Source organism: Emys orbicularis, chromosome 6 (genome assembly GCF_028017835.1).
Source record: "Emys orbicularis isolate rEmyOrb1 chromosome 6, rEmyOrb1.hap1, whole genome shotgun sequence".
NCBI classification, from domain to species: Eukaryota; Metazoa; Chordata; order Testudines; family Emydidae; genus Emys; species Emys orbicularis.
In genome coordinates this window covers 135,652,812-135,668,143 of record NC_088688.1, presented here as the reverse complement: position 1 = coordinate 135,668,143, position 15,332 = coordinate 135,652,812, and the positions used below count along the sequence as shown (strand labels likewise).

The 15,332-nt window shown below is 50.6% G+C and overlaps 1 protein-coding gene across 1 annotated transcript in view; it reads left to right on the top strand.

Annotated features, from left to right (window-relative positions):
- The window catches only part of TMOD1 (tropomodulin 1), a 77,583-nt gene that overhangs the window by 44,088 nt on the left and 18,163 nt on the right, over positions 1-15,332 (top strand). Inside the window, exon 4 of the mRNA XM_065406330.1 lies at positions 7,366-7,455. Coding sequence (XP_065262402.1) covers positions 7,366-7,455 — 90 coding nt within the window. The remainder of the gene's footprint in view (positions 1-7,365; positions 7,456-15,332) is intronic.

Below are 15,332 nucleotides of genomic sequence, written 5' to 3'. Positions count from 1 at the left end.
TGGACTCTGCCTTCTGCAAGCTCTTTTCTCCTCTGCTAAGCTGGACAGCTTCCTCTCGTAACTCTGGAGACCTCTGTTAAGCTCTTGTTTCCAAAGGCTGCAGTCCTGAGTGTGATCTTCCCAGTTGTCCACATCCATGTCCATTTCTTTGAGGTCTCGCTTGCACACATCCTTGAAACGCTGTGTTGGGCATCCTTTGGGTCTTTTTCCAGATGCCAATTCACCGTAGAGGGTGTCCTTTGAGATGCACCCATCATTCATTCGGCACACATGCCCAAGCCAGCGGAGGCGTCTCTGTTGGACAAGTGTTTGCATGCTGGGTATTGCTGGCCTGTTTGAGCACCTCAGTGTTGGTGACTCTGTCCCTCCAGGAGATTCCAAAGATTCGACGAAGGCAATGCACATGAAAGCTGTTGAACCTCTTTTCCTGATGAGAGTATAAGGTCCCTGTCTTGCTCCCATACAAAAATGTGCTGATAACACGTGCACAGATCTTTGTGTGTTCTGTTAGTTTGTTGTTTTGCCAGACCCTCTTGTTGAGTCTAGACATTGTTGTGGTGGCTTTTCCAATGTGGATGTTGAGTTCTGTTTCATGTGAAAGGTTGACTCTAATAGTGGACCCCAGGTATGTGATCTTGTTCACCACTTCAAGTTCATAGTTGTTGATCTTGAGGGAGGGTGCTTCCTCAACTCCTTGGGACGTTAGGTTTGTCTTTTTTAGGCTTATAGTAAGGCCAAAGTCTTGGCAGGCTTTGGGAAAACTGTCCATGAGGTTTTGGAGATGGGCTTCTGTGTGGGGTGCCACTGCTGCGTCGTCAGCAAAGAGAAGGTGTTGGATGAAGGCCTCCTGAGTCTTGGTTTTAGATCTGAGCCTTGCAAGATTGAACAGCTTTCCATCAGATCTTGTGTGCAAGTAGATTCCCTCTGTTGAGGAACCAAAAGCTTGTTTCAGTAGCAGGGAGAAGATCCCAAACAGTCTTGGGGCAAGTACACGGCCTTGCTTAACTCTGCTACGATTCTGGAAAGCCTCAGACACTGAGCTGTACGTGTATTGGACTGTGCTGTACATGTTTTCATGGAAGGATTGAATCATACTTAAGAGCTTGGGGGGACATCCAATCTTTTCTAGAAGCACGAATAGTCCACTTCTACTGACAAGGTCAAAAGCCTTTGTGAGATTGGTGAAGGCTATGTAGAGGGGCTTCTTTTGTTCTCTGCATTTCTCTTGTAGTTGTTTCAGCGAGAAGATCATGTCGATAGTAGACCTTTCAGCTCTGAAGCCGCACTGTGATTCAGCATAGATTCTGTCTACAAGGGTCTAAAGTCTATTCAGGACAACTCAGGCGAAGGCTTTTTCCATAATACTTAGGGTACGTCTTCACTTACATCCGGGTCCGGATGTAAGCAATCGGTTTTCTGAGTTCGATTTATCGCGTCTGGTTAAGACGCGATAAATCGATCCCGGATCGATCCCGGAAGTGCCCCGGATCGATCGCTGGTACTCCAGCTCGGCGAGCGGAGTACGCAGCATCGACGGGGGAGCCTTCCTGCCGCGTCTGGACCGCGGTAACTTCGGACTAAGGTACTTTGAATTCAGCTACGTTATTAACGTAGCTGAATTTGCGTACCTTAGTCCGAAGTGGGGGGGTTAGTGTAGACCAGGCCTAAGAAGGGAAATGCCACAGTAGTTGTTACAGTCGCTCCTGTCACCCTTGTTTTTATAGAGTGGTGATGTTGGTGTCTCTCATTTCTTGTGGTACTTCGCCTTCTTTCCAGCACAGGCAGAGCAACTCATTTTATAACCTCTGACAGTATGCAGTCTTTTCCAGGGCCATCTATGGCAAGGCTAAGCTCCTCAACTGTTGGTTCATTGTCGAGTTGGTTCATAACAGGTAGACTTTCGATGGCATTGATGGCTGCGTCCAGAACACTATTTTCACAAGAGTAAAGCTCAGAGGAGTGTTCTACCCAGCGATCCATCTGCTTGGTGCAGTCGCTGATTGTTTCCCCTGTTGTTTATTTCAGTAGGGCTGTCTTCTTTGAAGTTGGATCCAAGGCTTTCTTGATCCCATCATACATGTTTCTGATGTTGCTTGCATCAGCTGCTACTTGGATGCTTTTGCATAAGTGCAGCCAATAGTCATTGGCGCAGCATCAAGCAGTTTGTTGTACCTTGGTTCTTGCTGCTCTCAACACAAGGTTTTTTATTTGGGCCTCTCTTATAGTTGGTTTGGGCTGGGCATTTGGCCTCTATGACTGGTATCAATTCATTGGAATATGCATCAAACCAGTTGTTAGTCTTGCTTTCCTTCTTCCCAAAGACTAACAGAGCTGCATCGTAGATTGTGTTCTTCAGTTGCTCCCACTTCAGGTGGACGCTTTTGGCACAATCACTGGAGTCAAGGACCCTGAGAGCGAAGGGCTATGAGGTGCAGATGGACGCCCTGATTGTCGGAGCCGTGGGCGCCTGGGACCCCTGCAACGAGCGTGTGCTGCAGGATCGGTCGACGCTACGCATGGCTCATGCGGTGCCTCATGGTCTCAGACGCCATCCGATGGTTCAGGGACATCTACATCGAGCACATCACCCGCCACCGACCGTACCAGGAGGCGTGAGCCAGAGTGACATCGTTCTCCCACTACGAGAAAGGGACCAAGTGACCTTCTCTGTTGGATCATATGAACTGGAACCATAAACTCCCTGAACATTAAATCTCACCAAATGAGGGTCAATCCATCCTCATCATCATATCCACTCATTATACTCCACACCCGAACATAGCTACTCTATGAACTTCATACCCTCATATCTCAATGCCTGTACTTTGACCCATCAACCTTTTACTCCCAATCGAGGATACTGCAGATTATGTATTCCTCCTGCCACCTGATCTTGAACCAAACTTTGCACCCTCGATAATCTGTATGTTATTCCCTGATAACCAGAAACTTCTATGCTCAAACTGTGTTCACTATTTTTTTTAACATCATCTTAATAAAATGTTCTTGTACTGCTGTGACTTTTCTTGGTCCGCTAAGGCAGTGGTTTTCAAACTTTTTTTCTGGCAACCCAGTTGAAGAAAATTGTTGATGCCCATGACCCAACAGAGGTGGGGATGAGGGGTTCGGGGTGTGGAGGGGCTCAGGGCTGGGGCAGAGGGTTGGGGTGTGGGAGGGGGTCAGGGCTCTGGGCTGAGGGTGCAGGCACTGGGGTGGGGCTGGGGATGAAGAGTTTGGGGTTGAGGAAGGGGCTCTGGGTTGGGGGGGGCTCAGGGCTGGGGCAGGGGATTGGGGCACGGGCCTGGGGTGCAGGCTTACCTGCAGTGGCTCCCGGTCAGTGGCACAGCCGGGGTGCAGAGGCAGGCTTCCCGCCTGCCCTGGCACCACGGACCATGCTGTGCCTGAAGCGACCAGCAGCAGGTCCAGCTCCTAGGCAGAGGCACGCAAGTGGCTCCACGCGGCTCTCGCCCACAGGCACCGCCCCCCCCCAGCTCCCATTGGCCGGAGCACGGAGCCAGTGCTTGGGGTGGGGGCAGCACGCGGAGCCCCGTGCCCCACCCCCCCACTTAGCAGCCAGACCTGCTACTGGCCGCTTCCAGGGTGCAGCGCGGTGTCGGAACAGGTAGGGACTAGTCTGCGTTAGCTGGTCAGCACCGACAATGGGACTTTTAACATCCCAGTGGGCGGTGCTGACCAGAGCCGCTGTGACCCAGTGCCTTCCATTCCACGACCCAGTTCTGTCGCGACCCACGGTTTGAAAACCACTGTGCTAAAGTACTGATGTTAATACGAGGACGTCCTTTTACTTTAGATCTGTTTATTTTCTTTGGTTTAAGTCTGACCTTGCTGCATACCAGAGAGTGGCCTGTGTCTCAGTGAGCACTTTGATAACTGCGGGTAATGAGGACGCTGTTAAGGTTGGTACACCTTGTGATGATAAGATCCAGCTGGTGCCAATGGCCAGATCTGGGATGTTTCCAAGACACTTTGTGTTGCGGCTTTGTCTGGAAGAATGAGTTTGTTACACAGAGGTCGTAATAGGAACAAACTTTTAGCAGTCTCTGACCGTTTCCATTCTTTTATCAGTTCCGTGTTGGGCAAGACTATGCTTCATGATCAGCTCCCACTCTTGCATATTTGTGCTTCGGAATCCTGCTGATGGTGGTGTTCAACTGGTCGTAGAACTGGTCCTTGATGTCAGAAGATGAGGAGAGTGTTGGGGCAAACACACTCACAAGGTTGACTGGGCCCTCAGATGAGAACAACCATAGTGCCAAAATTCTCTCTGATGCAGTTGTAGGTGGCTCAGTCATCCCCAGAAGTGAGTTCTTGATGGCAAATCCCTCTCTGTGCTCTTGCGTTTCTTTAGCGTTTTTCCCCTGCCAGAAAAATGTGTAGACTTTTCCCCTGAGAGATCCACTTGATGCTAGCCGTGTTTCTTGGAGGATTACAATATCCACATTGAGTCGTTTCAGCTTGTCATTGATCATGGCAGTTTTACGTGCATTGTTCATTTGCTGAAGGTCCTCAGATAATCCAGTTGTCATGGTGCGAACGTTCCAGCACCCTATCTTTAAGGATGTTTTCTTTTTTTACTTGATTTGCCTGGTGCATTGGTCACAGTCCACTTGTCAAGTTTTGAAACTCTAAAATCCAAGCACCAATTGAAGCAGGCAGACTGTGGTGGGACAACACCCTATTGTCCGGGGGCCACCCAGTTTTATGGTGGGTGGTGGCTGTCCAGTGAGATACAATGATCTGTCCCACCGTCAGAGACAGCTCTTGGCGCTCAACTCTACGCCAATAGAGTAGGAGCTTAGAACCAGTGACTGCTGCCTCCCATGTTGTGTTGAGGCTTGAGGTGAAGATGGAGTACCTCTCCAGGGCGCAAACCTGGGCAGATGATATGGAGGCCCTGAATTGCCCATGCATCAGGACCCCCATCTCAGCATCAACAGTAAAACCCAGAGGAGAGGAAAAAACAATACATCTGGTACCCGATCCACTGCAGGAGTTGCCAGAAAGATACTAAGATGTTAGGACCTGACCGCCTTTGGGGCTCCACTCCAGATTTTCTGTCTGAGTTTACGCTCATAGCCTTACATTCTCCCGAATTCACCCACAAGGCAGTGAGGCTTTTCTGTCAGGGGTTGCTCCCTTAGCCTTATGCCCTTCCGGGCTACCCACAAGGCAGTGGGTTTGATGAGCCGCAGGTAGTACCGTCTACTCTCATTACAGTAACAGGCATAGCCTGACCTGACATCAAACTGACATTAATTCAAAATTAACAACAAAATCGTCCTAGAAGTAAATTAACCCTTTCCATTCCCTCCCCTCTACTTCTTCTTCTTATGCACCCCATGCCCTGGAAGAACTTCTCTGCAGGCCTGTGTGTGCTTGTCTTCCTGCTGCCCAATACAGGAGCAGACAAGCAGAAGACAAGGAAGTGGGTACTCGTGTGGGAATTGTGAAGCTCTTTTTCATGTGTCTCTGTACAATATGAGCCAGACATTGAGACCAGGGGCCTCCCTGTCTGCAGGTACCAATTGTGGGCATAAATAATCACAGGTGTAATCCCACATCTATAGCTATTTGCACCTGCAGCACAGGTCTCTTGGATGACCGAGAGTCTGATTTGTGGGTTGAAGCAGGAATTTACGTGTCTGAGGGAACTAGATAGTGGGTGCCAGTAATTGTAGGTGTGCAATTATTTGTCCCGGCAGTTTTTCACCTGGTAGGTCCCTAGCAAGAACCACCCTTCTCATGACAGTCCCAGCACTCTGCAGCCAAAACTCCACATGGGCAGGGAAGTTCTGGCAATTTCTGCTTCTGGTGCCAGCCAAACCCTGGAAGAACAGTTTGTGGAAAAACTAAGAGAAAACAGCTGTTGGGACCTTGAAGAAGGTCTGTTCTGTGTGAAGTTTAGAGGAATTTTTGTTCTTAGTTTGTTTGATATGATTTGCCCATCCCTAATAAACATATGTTTACACATGTCTGTTTATACACACATGCACACGTGTAACATTCTATATCGAACCACATGAGAATGGACAATTCGTTGCTACAGGGCTTTTTCCAAAATGAATTTTCTGAGAGCAGCAGGATTTCTTTTTTTAAATGTTACGTTTGGTCTGTGGGCTTTGTGCTGCCTACTCTGGTAGGTGCCAGACTGCTGAGGTTATGGAACAGACACAGATTGAGGCTGTCTCTACACTTAAGCCGCTACAATGGCACAGTTGCAACATCAGTGCAGCCACTCGCTGCGGCGACGGGCGGGGATCTGCCAACACTGTAGGTGATCCATCTCCACGAGAGGCAGCAGCTAGAACAACGGAAGAATTCTTCCGTCAGCTTAGTGCTGTCTTACGCCAGGGTTAGGTCAGCTTAACTGCCTCGCTCAGGGGTATGGATTTTCACGCGACGGAGCTGGGTCGACTTAACTTAGTTTTTAGTGTAGACCGGGCCTCTGTGTGTGTGTGTGTGTGTGTGTGTGGTTTTAGAAAATTAGAGACTGAAATGCATTAGTTATCTGAAACCTGTGTTCTGTGTTCTGTTTATACGACTCATGTTTCTGTCTTCACCACGTCACCACGGACCCCAGCACTGCTTCAGGTTTTTGTGACCTGTTAAAAAGTGCAAAGCTCAGGTTAAAGCTGCCGTTCGTTGGTGTTGGGTATAAACAGAACGCCCGTTGCCAGAGCACTTCTGCTGGGATCTATACACTGTTTCGTAGTTTACTGGATGAGAACGTCTCATTCTGCTGCTGAGTGTGCCGGGCACACTGTTGATGCTATTGTCTTATACAAGTGTGGAGAGCCCCTCCCCCCAGGCGAGTGGCGGGTGGAAGGCACATGGTACACGGCAGGGTCAGGCGTGAGATTAGTAACTACTAATGGCTGTTTCTATGTTTTGTGATATTTATTCTTCCTCTCACGTTTTTTTATGTTTGGCTCCAACCCAGACACTCCATTCAGCTTGATCATTGGGAAACTGTTCCCACGTCTGTGCTTCCTCCATTTAATATCTTTTGGCATTAACGTGCAGCCCTGACCCTTGCTGCCCGCAATGCACATACCTTTCCCTGCACAAATCATGCTACTCTTTAGTGGAGAGAAAATGGCCATAGCCTCAGGGTGCTGTCAGTACCTGCTGTCACTCAGCACAGTGGGACTCAAGCTGCGGGCTCATGGGTGCCATCTTTCTAGCTTTTCTACGTTCGCACAAAAGCACATTTCTTACTGTGGAGGCCCACATTTCAGGTCACTTCTGGGATGCTGTGTGCTCCCGAGGCTAGCCAGATTCCATCTTTTCTCCGCATAAGGGGCTGCATTAACTCGGTTTTGTTTTCCTTCCTTTTTAATGTAGCAATCCTTGGCATGCATACGCTGATGAGTAACCAGCAGTACTATGAGGCACTCGGGAGCACCACCATAGTTAACAAGGAAGGCCTGAACAGTAAGTATGATTTACAGCTGTTCTGGAGTATTTGGTTGAAAGACTCAAAGCTGCTAGTGGGCTATTGACTGTGATTATTTTTTAATAATATTTTCTAACCTGATTTTTCTCATTATGTCAAATTCCCCTAAGAGGTATGAACCAACACAGGACCCACTTATATTGCCAGAATTGTAAAAGTGTGAAATCTGGTGCATCTGGAATGGGCGAAGGGGAAAGCATGTGGCTTTCATTGCTCGATAGCGCCTCCTGATGCTCACCTAATAGAATGGGACTGACAGTGACCTTACAGGAGATGGTACGTTCTCTCTAGAGCTAGTCCGAGAATCAACATTTTTCTCACAAGGAATTTCAAACAAGTCCTTGGTTTGGAAGTTTCAGTTTTCCCATTGGAAGCTTTAAAACAAAAGGTTTGTTTTGACCTGGAATTTCAATTTAAATGTAATTTTATTTTCTTTAAACCAAAAAAACAAAGCGACATTTAAAAAAAAATGAAAATGTTTGTTTAGATGTTTTCCTGTGGCAGAATGAAATTGTGTTTTTTGGCCGAGAAAGAACTTTCTGCATGAACAATGTGGAACAGCTTTAGTTCTGTGCTCAGAGTCCAAGCCTGTGAGGGCCGGTTCCTGGCATGGGGGCAGACCGGTGGCCCCAGATCTCATTTCAAACAGACAAATAGCAGAATGCAGTCAGAGCAAATCCTGAAATGGCTGAAGCATTTAGGTTGTGACTTGTTTGACTCTTAGTGCATATTGCTTCCTCCTCTCCCCACCCTTATAGTATCCATGTACTCTAGTCTACTACAGGGAAACCAGTGGGTCAGAACTTCCGCTGGTGTCAATCAGTGTGGTGCCACTGAAGTTTAATGGAGAGATGCTGATTTGTAGCAGTTGAGGATCTGGCCCCATATATGAATTATAGAAATGTCATTGACTGAGGAACAAACTGGTGACATGTTACTGTGTATTAGAATATGGCTTTGTCCATAGCGACATTCTGATTGGCCTTTGTGATGATGCCAGCTACCAACAATGTTCTTGTTGTAGCTGGGACCTCATTGTTAAAAAGAAATAAAAGGAAGATCCTCCCTCAGCCCCAGTTGTTAACATTTTATAAAGAAAAAATACACAGGAAGATTTTTACTCTTTTTACTGTATTTCCCTTCCACCTGCATTTAACACAATGGCTACAGGGAATTTCCTCAGAAAATTATGACTCCTTCTCAGAGAAGTTGTCACTGTGGGTGCCCCACGGGAGGTGTGCGCCTGTCCGTGCACTTTGAACAGGGCAGCCCTTATGGCAGATCCACCCTTCACGGTTTTTTACTGGGACAAGGTGACTCCATCCACATTCTCCTTTCCGGCCCAAGGACTCATCGGACTTCCACGTAAACCAGGACATTTAGTTTCCAGACTAGCACAGACTTCACACTTCAAGGGAAGAAGCTAGTTTTCATGCTCCAGATGTGAGACGAGCCCTTGCATTCTACCTCAAGAGAATTAACCGTTTTTGCCCAGTCACCCAGTTTTATGAGATCCCTTTGTAACTCTTCACAGTCTGCTTGCGACTTAACTGTCTTGAATAGTTTTGTACCATCTGCAAATTTTGCCGCCTCACACTTTACCCCTTTTTCCAGATCATTTATGAATATGTTAAATAGTACTGGTCCCAGTACAGACTCCTGGGGACACCCCTATTTACCTCTCTCCATTCTGAAAACTGACCATTTATTCCTACCCTTTGTTTCCTATCTTTTAACCAGTTACTGATCCATGAAAAGGCCTTTCCTCTTATCCCATGAGAGCTTACTTTGCTTAAGAGCCTATGGTGAGGGACCTTGTCAAATCTTTCTGAAAATCTAAGTACGCTATATACACTGGATCACCCTTGTCCACAAGCTTCTTGACCCCCTCAAAGAATTCTAGTAGATTGGTGAGGCATGATTTTCATTTACAAAAAACATGTTGACTCTTCCCCAACAAATCATGTTCATCGGTGTGTCTGACAATTTTGTTCTTTACTATAGTTTCAACCAGTTTTCCTGGTACTGAAGTTAGGATTACCGGCCTGTAATTGCCAGGATCGCCTCTGGAACCTTTTTTAAAAATTGGCATCACATTAGCTATCCTCCAGTCATCTGGTACAGAAGCTGATTTAAATGATAGGTTACATACCATAATTAGTAGTTCTTCATTTTCACATTTGAGTTCCTTCAGAAATCTTGGGTGAATACCACTGAGTCCTGGTGACTTCTTATTGTTTAATTTATCAATTTGTTCTAAATTGCCTTCTTTCTTAGGCCTTTTCAGAGTTTCATCAAAAAAAGTTATGTCGACGACCAAAAAGCACTATAATAACATTGCTATTGCATGTTCACTCTATGCTAGGGTTACCATACGTCCGGATTTTCCCGGACATGTCCGGCTTTTTGGTCCTCAAATCCCCGTCCGGGGGGAAATTCCAAAAAGCCGGACATGTCCGGGAAAATAGGGAGGGGTCGTGGGGCTTGGATCCGCGCTGGGGCCGGAGCCAGAGCTGCTGGGGCTGGCGGTGCTCGGCCGCCGGCCGGCGCCGCTCGCCCAGGGCCGGTGCCGGACGGGCCGGTGCCACGGGGCTCGATCCGAGCTGGAGTCGCCAGGGCCGGAGCCGCTCGGCCGGTGCCCCGGGGCCGGAGCCGCTTGGCTGGGGCCGGTGCCTGTGCCCCGGGGCCCGAGCCGAGCTGGAGCCGCCCGGGCCAGGGCGGGCGGGAGCCAGCGCCCCAGGGCCCGAGCTGGGCCGGAGATGCCGGGGCCAGAGTCGCTCGGCCGGGGGGGCCGGACTGGGCCGCGTCTCCTTGCGCCCCCGCCCCAGCTTACCTGCTGCCTGCCTGTTTCAGGCTTCCCGCGAACATTTGATTCGCGGGAAGCAGGGGAGGGGGAGGAGCAGGTGGCGGAGCGTTCAGGGGAGGGGGCGGAGTTGGGGCGGGGACTTTGGGAAAGGGGCGGAGTTGGGGTGGGGGCGGGGCGGAGTTGGGGGCGGGGCCCCTTGGAGTGTCCTCCTTTTGTTATTTTAAAATATGGTAACCCTACACTATGCTCCTTCTGTCAGCGTCCATACTTGGTGCTCTAGCATGGACAGTGAGAGTAGTGCATTGTGGGTAACTATCCCACAGTGCTACTCACCACCTTATGCTGCTAGGACTTGTGGGTTGGTGGAATGGATTACAGCGCATCATGCATGTGGGCTTAACGTCCCATGATGTATTGTTTTCTGTCCCAGCATTCCATGGGCTTCTGGCTTTGGTTCACAGCTTTTTTCAGTGGCCTTTGCTGTCTGCCTGCCATCTCTGTGTGAAAGGATAGATCCTGCATTGCTCTCTGCTGCTCTGTTAAATGTCATTAACACATCACGGATGGCAGTGCATTTAAAGTTCCTAACTGAACAGGATTCAGACTTGCCTTGTGACATGGATGGGAGCAACGTACGATTACTTTTGGTATTCACGGAGCAGCTGCACACAGTGGACCATCGCTTTTGGGCTTGTGAAACTAGCACTGAGTGGTGGGATCATATCGTCATGCAGGTCTGGGATGATGAGCAGTGGCTGCAGAACTTTCGGATGTGGAAAGCCACCTTCCTGGAACTGTGTGTGGAGCTCACCCCCGCCCTGCGGTGCAAGGACACCAGAATGAGAGCTGCCCTTTTGGTGGAGAAGTGTGTGGCAATTGCAGTGTGGAAGCTGGTGACTCCAGACTGCTACTGGTCAGTCACTGTAACAAGGTCGGGAGCCACCCCCGCGGCGCCTCCTACTGGTTACTCCGGGAATTAGCTCAGTCCAGTGGAGCGTCCCCTCTCGGTGGTATCCCGCCCGTTGTCTTGCCCTTGGTTGGCTTTTGAGCCCATGTCGCTCACCAACTCGCGGCGTCCTCTTCAGGACCACTGCCCTCCGGCAGTGCCCCTTAGTCCTTCCACACCCTCTTCCGGGGGGAGGGGGGGTGTCAATCAGCAGTCTCTATGTCTAGCCACCGTAGTCAACCACACCCCCCAAAGTCTAATCCCTCCTGTCAGGGATCTGGCGTGGTCTGTAATGGCCGCTCCCTACGGCCAATGGCTGGGTGTACTGCAAGGGGGGGACCCAGGCCCGCCCTCTACTCTGGGTCCCGACCCAGGGACCCTCTGGCGGAAGCCTCGCTGTCCTCCTTCTCTCCCCTCGTCTGTCCGCTTCCCTGGGCCGCTTGCACCCGCTATGCCCTTCCCTTCAGGGCCTGCAGCCTGGCAGGCCTCAGGCTAGAGCTCCCCTCTGCTCCCTGAGCCTGGCCAGCACTGCACTGTCCGCGATGCTGATCTCCCTGCTCTGGAGACAGACCTTCCCCTGTTAAAGGCCTGGGACAGACTGACTGCTCTCTCCCTGAGCAGCCTTTTTATAGGGCTGAGCCGGGCCCTGATTGGCTGTCTCCAACCTGGGCCCTGATTGGCTCCCAGTAAGCTCTTCTCCTATTGGCTGTGCGTCTGCGCAGGCCCACTGGCCTGCCGCAGCCCATACTCTCAGGGAGTGGGGCAGCCACCCCACTACACACCCTCCCCCTTAAGAACCCTCTCAGGGGGAATTCCCTATCGCCCCTGTGCTCCTCGCAGCTGGGCCCTCAGGGAATCTCTCATATCGCAGGCCCTCCACTAACTGGAGCCACCTGCCTCCTACCTCTATTGTCTGAGTCCCCCCCGTAGACCTCTCTGGTCCTACGTGGGTTCCCACTTCCATTTGGGTTCCCACATCGACCCTCCCGGCCCCTATGTGGGTTCCCCAGTTAAGGTGGGGCCTCTCTACCCCAGCGCCCTTCTCTTTGGGGGCCTCGACCTGGACTACCACCCCTTGTTGGCTAGCCCCATACCGAGCCTCTTTCTCAGGCATTCCCCCTTTCTGCCTCAGGGGACAATGCCTTTTTATGTGGCCCTTGGTGTGGCAGTGGAAGCACCCTCGGCACCTTTCCCCTGCCACGGCCTTAGTCCTGCTTGTCTGGGCCCTAGCCCTTTCCTCTGGGCTGGCCCGGGCCTTGGGAGCTCTGTAGGGGCACTCCCTCTTTAGGTGTCCCTGCTCCCCACAGACCCAACAAGCCGGAGGCCCCCCTGTTACTCTCACAGGGGGCGCCTTGTCTGGGTGAGGCCTCTCTGCCCCCTCCCAGTAGGGACACTCCCTCCTGAAGTGACCCTTTCGCCCACAGGCATAACAGTTCTTGAGCCCAGGCCCTGGCCTCTCGCCCTTGGTGCCTGGTCTTCTATACGGTTTGGGTGCCCACCCCCGCAGCAGCCAGAGCATCTCGCTCTGCTGCTCAGCAAGCCGAGCCACCCAGGCCCTCCAGTAAAAGTTCCTTTTCTCCACCATTTTGTCTCTTTCTCTCAGTCTTTTCTCTTAGTCTCGCAATGTGGCACAAACTGCCTAGTCCTTGTGTCAGGGGCGGACCACTATGCCCACATTCTCCACCAAATGTAACAGGGTTGGGACTCACCACCGCGGCGCCTCCTACTGGTTACTCCGGGAATTAGCTCAGTCCAGTGGAGCATCCCCTCTCAGTGGTATCCCGCCCGTTGTCCTGCCCTCGGTTGGCTTCTGAGCCCACGTCGCTCACCAACTTGTGGCATCCTCTTCAGGACCACTGCCCTTCGGCAGTGCCCCTTAGTCCTTCCACACCCCCTTCCAGGGGGGGGCTGTCAATCAGCAGTCTCTATGTCCAGCCACCGTAGTCAACCACCCCCCCCAAAGTCTAATCCCTCCTGTCAGGGATCTGGCGTGGTCTGTAATGGCCGCTCCCTATGGCCAATGGCTGGGTGTACTGCAAGGGGGGAAGGGGGGGACCCAGGCCCGCCCTCTACTCTGGGTCCCGACCCAGGGACCCTCTGGCGGCAGCCTCGCTGTCCTCCTTCTCTCCCCTCGTCTGTCCGCTTCCCTGGGCCGCTTCCCCTACGGCCCCTTGCACCCGCTAGGCCCTTCCCTTCAGGGCCTGCAGCCTGGCAGCCCTCAGGCTAGAGCTCCTGTCAAGGCTGCTTCCCCACTCTGAACTTTAGGGTACAGATGTGGGGGCCTGCATGAAAACTTCTAAGCTTAACTACCAGCTTAGATCTGGTCCGCTGCCACCACTCTTGAGGCTAATTCTCTTCCCTGGGTAGCCTTGAGAGACTCTTCACCAATTCCCTGGTGAATACAGATCCAAACCCCTTGGATCTTAAAACAAGGAGAAATTAACCATCCCCCCTCCTCCCTTCCACCAACTCCTGGTGGATCAAGATCCAACCCCCTTGGATCTAAAAACAAGGAAAATCAATCAGGTTCTTAAAAAGAAGGCTTTTAATTAAAGAAAAAGGTCAAAATCATCTCTGTAAAATCAGGATGGAAAATAACTTTACAGGGTAATCAAACTTAAAGAGCCCAGAGGACCCCCCTCTAGCCTTAGGTTCAAAGTTACAGCAAACAGAGGTAAACACCCTAGTAAAAGGTACATTTACAAGTTGAGAAAACAAAGGTAAACTAACACGCCTTGCCTGGCTGTTTACTTACAAGTTTGAAATATGAGAGACTTGTTCAGAAAGATGTGGAGAGCCTGGATTGATGTCTGGTCCCTCTTAGTCCCAAGAGCGAACAACCCCCAAAACAAAGAGCACAAACAAAAGCCTTCCTCCCCCCCCAAGATTTGAAAGTATCTTGTCCCCTTATTGGTCCTTTGGGTCAGGTGTCAGCCAGGTTACCTGAGCTTCTTAACCCTTTACAGGTAAAAGGATTTTGGAGTCTCTGGCCAGGAGGGATTTTATAGTACTGTACACAGGAGAGCTGTTACCCTTCCCTTTATAGTTATGACAGCTCCCCTCTGCTCCCTGAGCCTGGCCAGCACTGCACTGTCCGCGCTGCTGGTCTTCCTGCTCTGGAGACAGACCTTCCCCTGTCGAAGGCCTGGGACAGACTGACTGCGCTCTCCCTGAGCAGCCTTTTTATAGGGCTGAGCCGGGCCCTGATTGTCTGTCTCCAACGTGGGCCCTGATTGGCTCCCAGTAAGCTCTTCTCCTATTGGCTGTGCATCTGCGCAGGCCCACTGGCCTGCCGCAGCCCATACTCTCAGGGAGTGGGGCAGCCGCCCCACTACAGTCACAAATCAGTTTGGAGTTGGGAAGTCGACTGTTGGGGCTGCGTTAACACAACTGTGCAGGGCCATTAATCGCATCCTGCTGCGAAGGACTGTGACTCCTGGCAATGTGCGTGAAATAGTGGACGGCTTTTCAGAAATGAATTTCCCTAACTGCGGAGGGGCGATAGATGGCACACATAACCCAATTTTGGCACCAGACCTTGCAACGGAGTACAACACTAGAAAGGGGTATTTCTCCATGGTATTGCAGGCTCTTGTGGATCACCTGGGAAGGTGCATGATGCACATATTTTCAGGAACACCAGTGTCAGGGATCCCCCTCTCACTCTGAACTCTGGGGTACAGATGTGGGGACCCGCATGAAAGACCCCCTAAGCTTATATTCTACCAGCTTAGGTTAAAACTTCCCTAAGGGACAAATTCCTTTCCTTGTCCTTGGACGGTATTGCTGCCACCACCAAGTGATTTACACAGAAATTCAGGGAAGGGTCACTTGGAATCCCTATTCCCCAAAAATATTCCCCCAAGCCCCTTCATCCCCTTTCCTGGGGAGCCTTGAGAATAATATACCAACCCGTTCCCTTAGCAATGTGAGCCCAGACCAGACCCTTTGTCTTCAAGACACTGAAAATCAATCAGGTTATTAAAAGAACAACTTTGTTTAAAAAGAAAAAAGTAAAAGAATCACACCTGCAAAATCAGGATGGAAGGTAACTTTACAGGGTAAATAAAAGATTTAAAACACAGAGGATTCCCCTCTGGCTC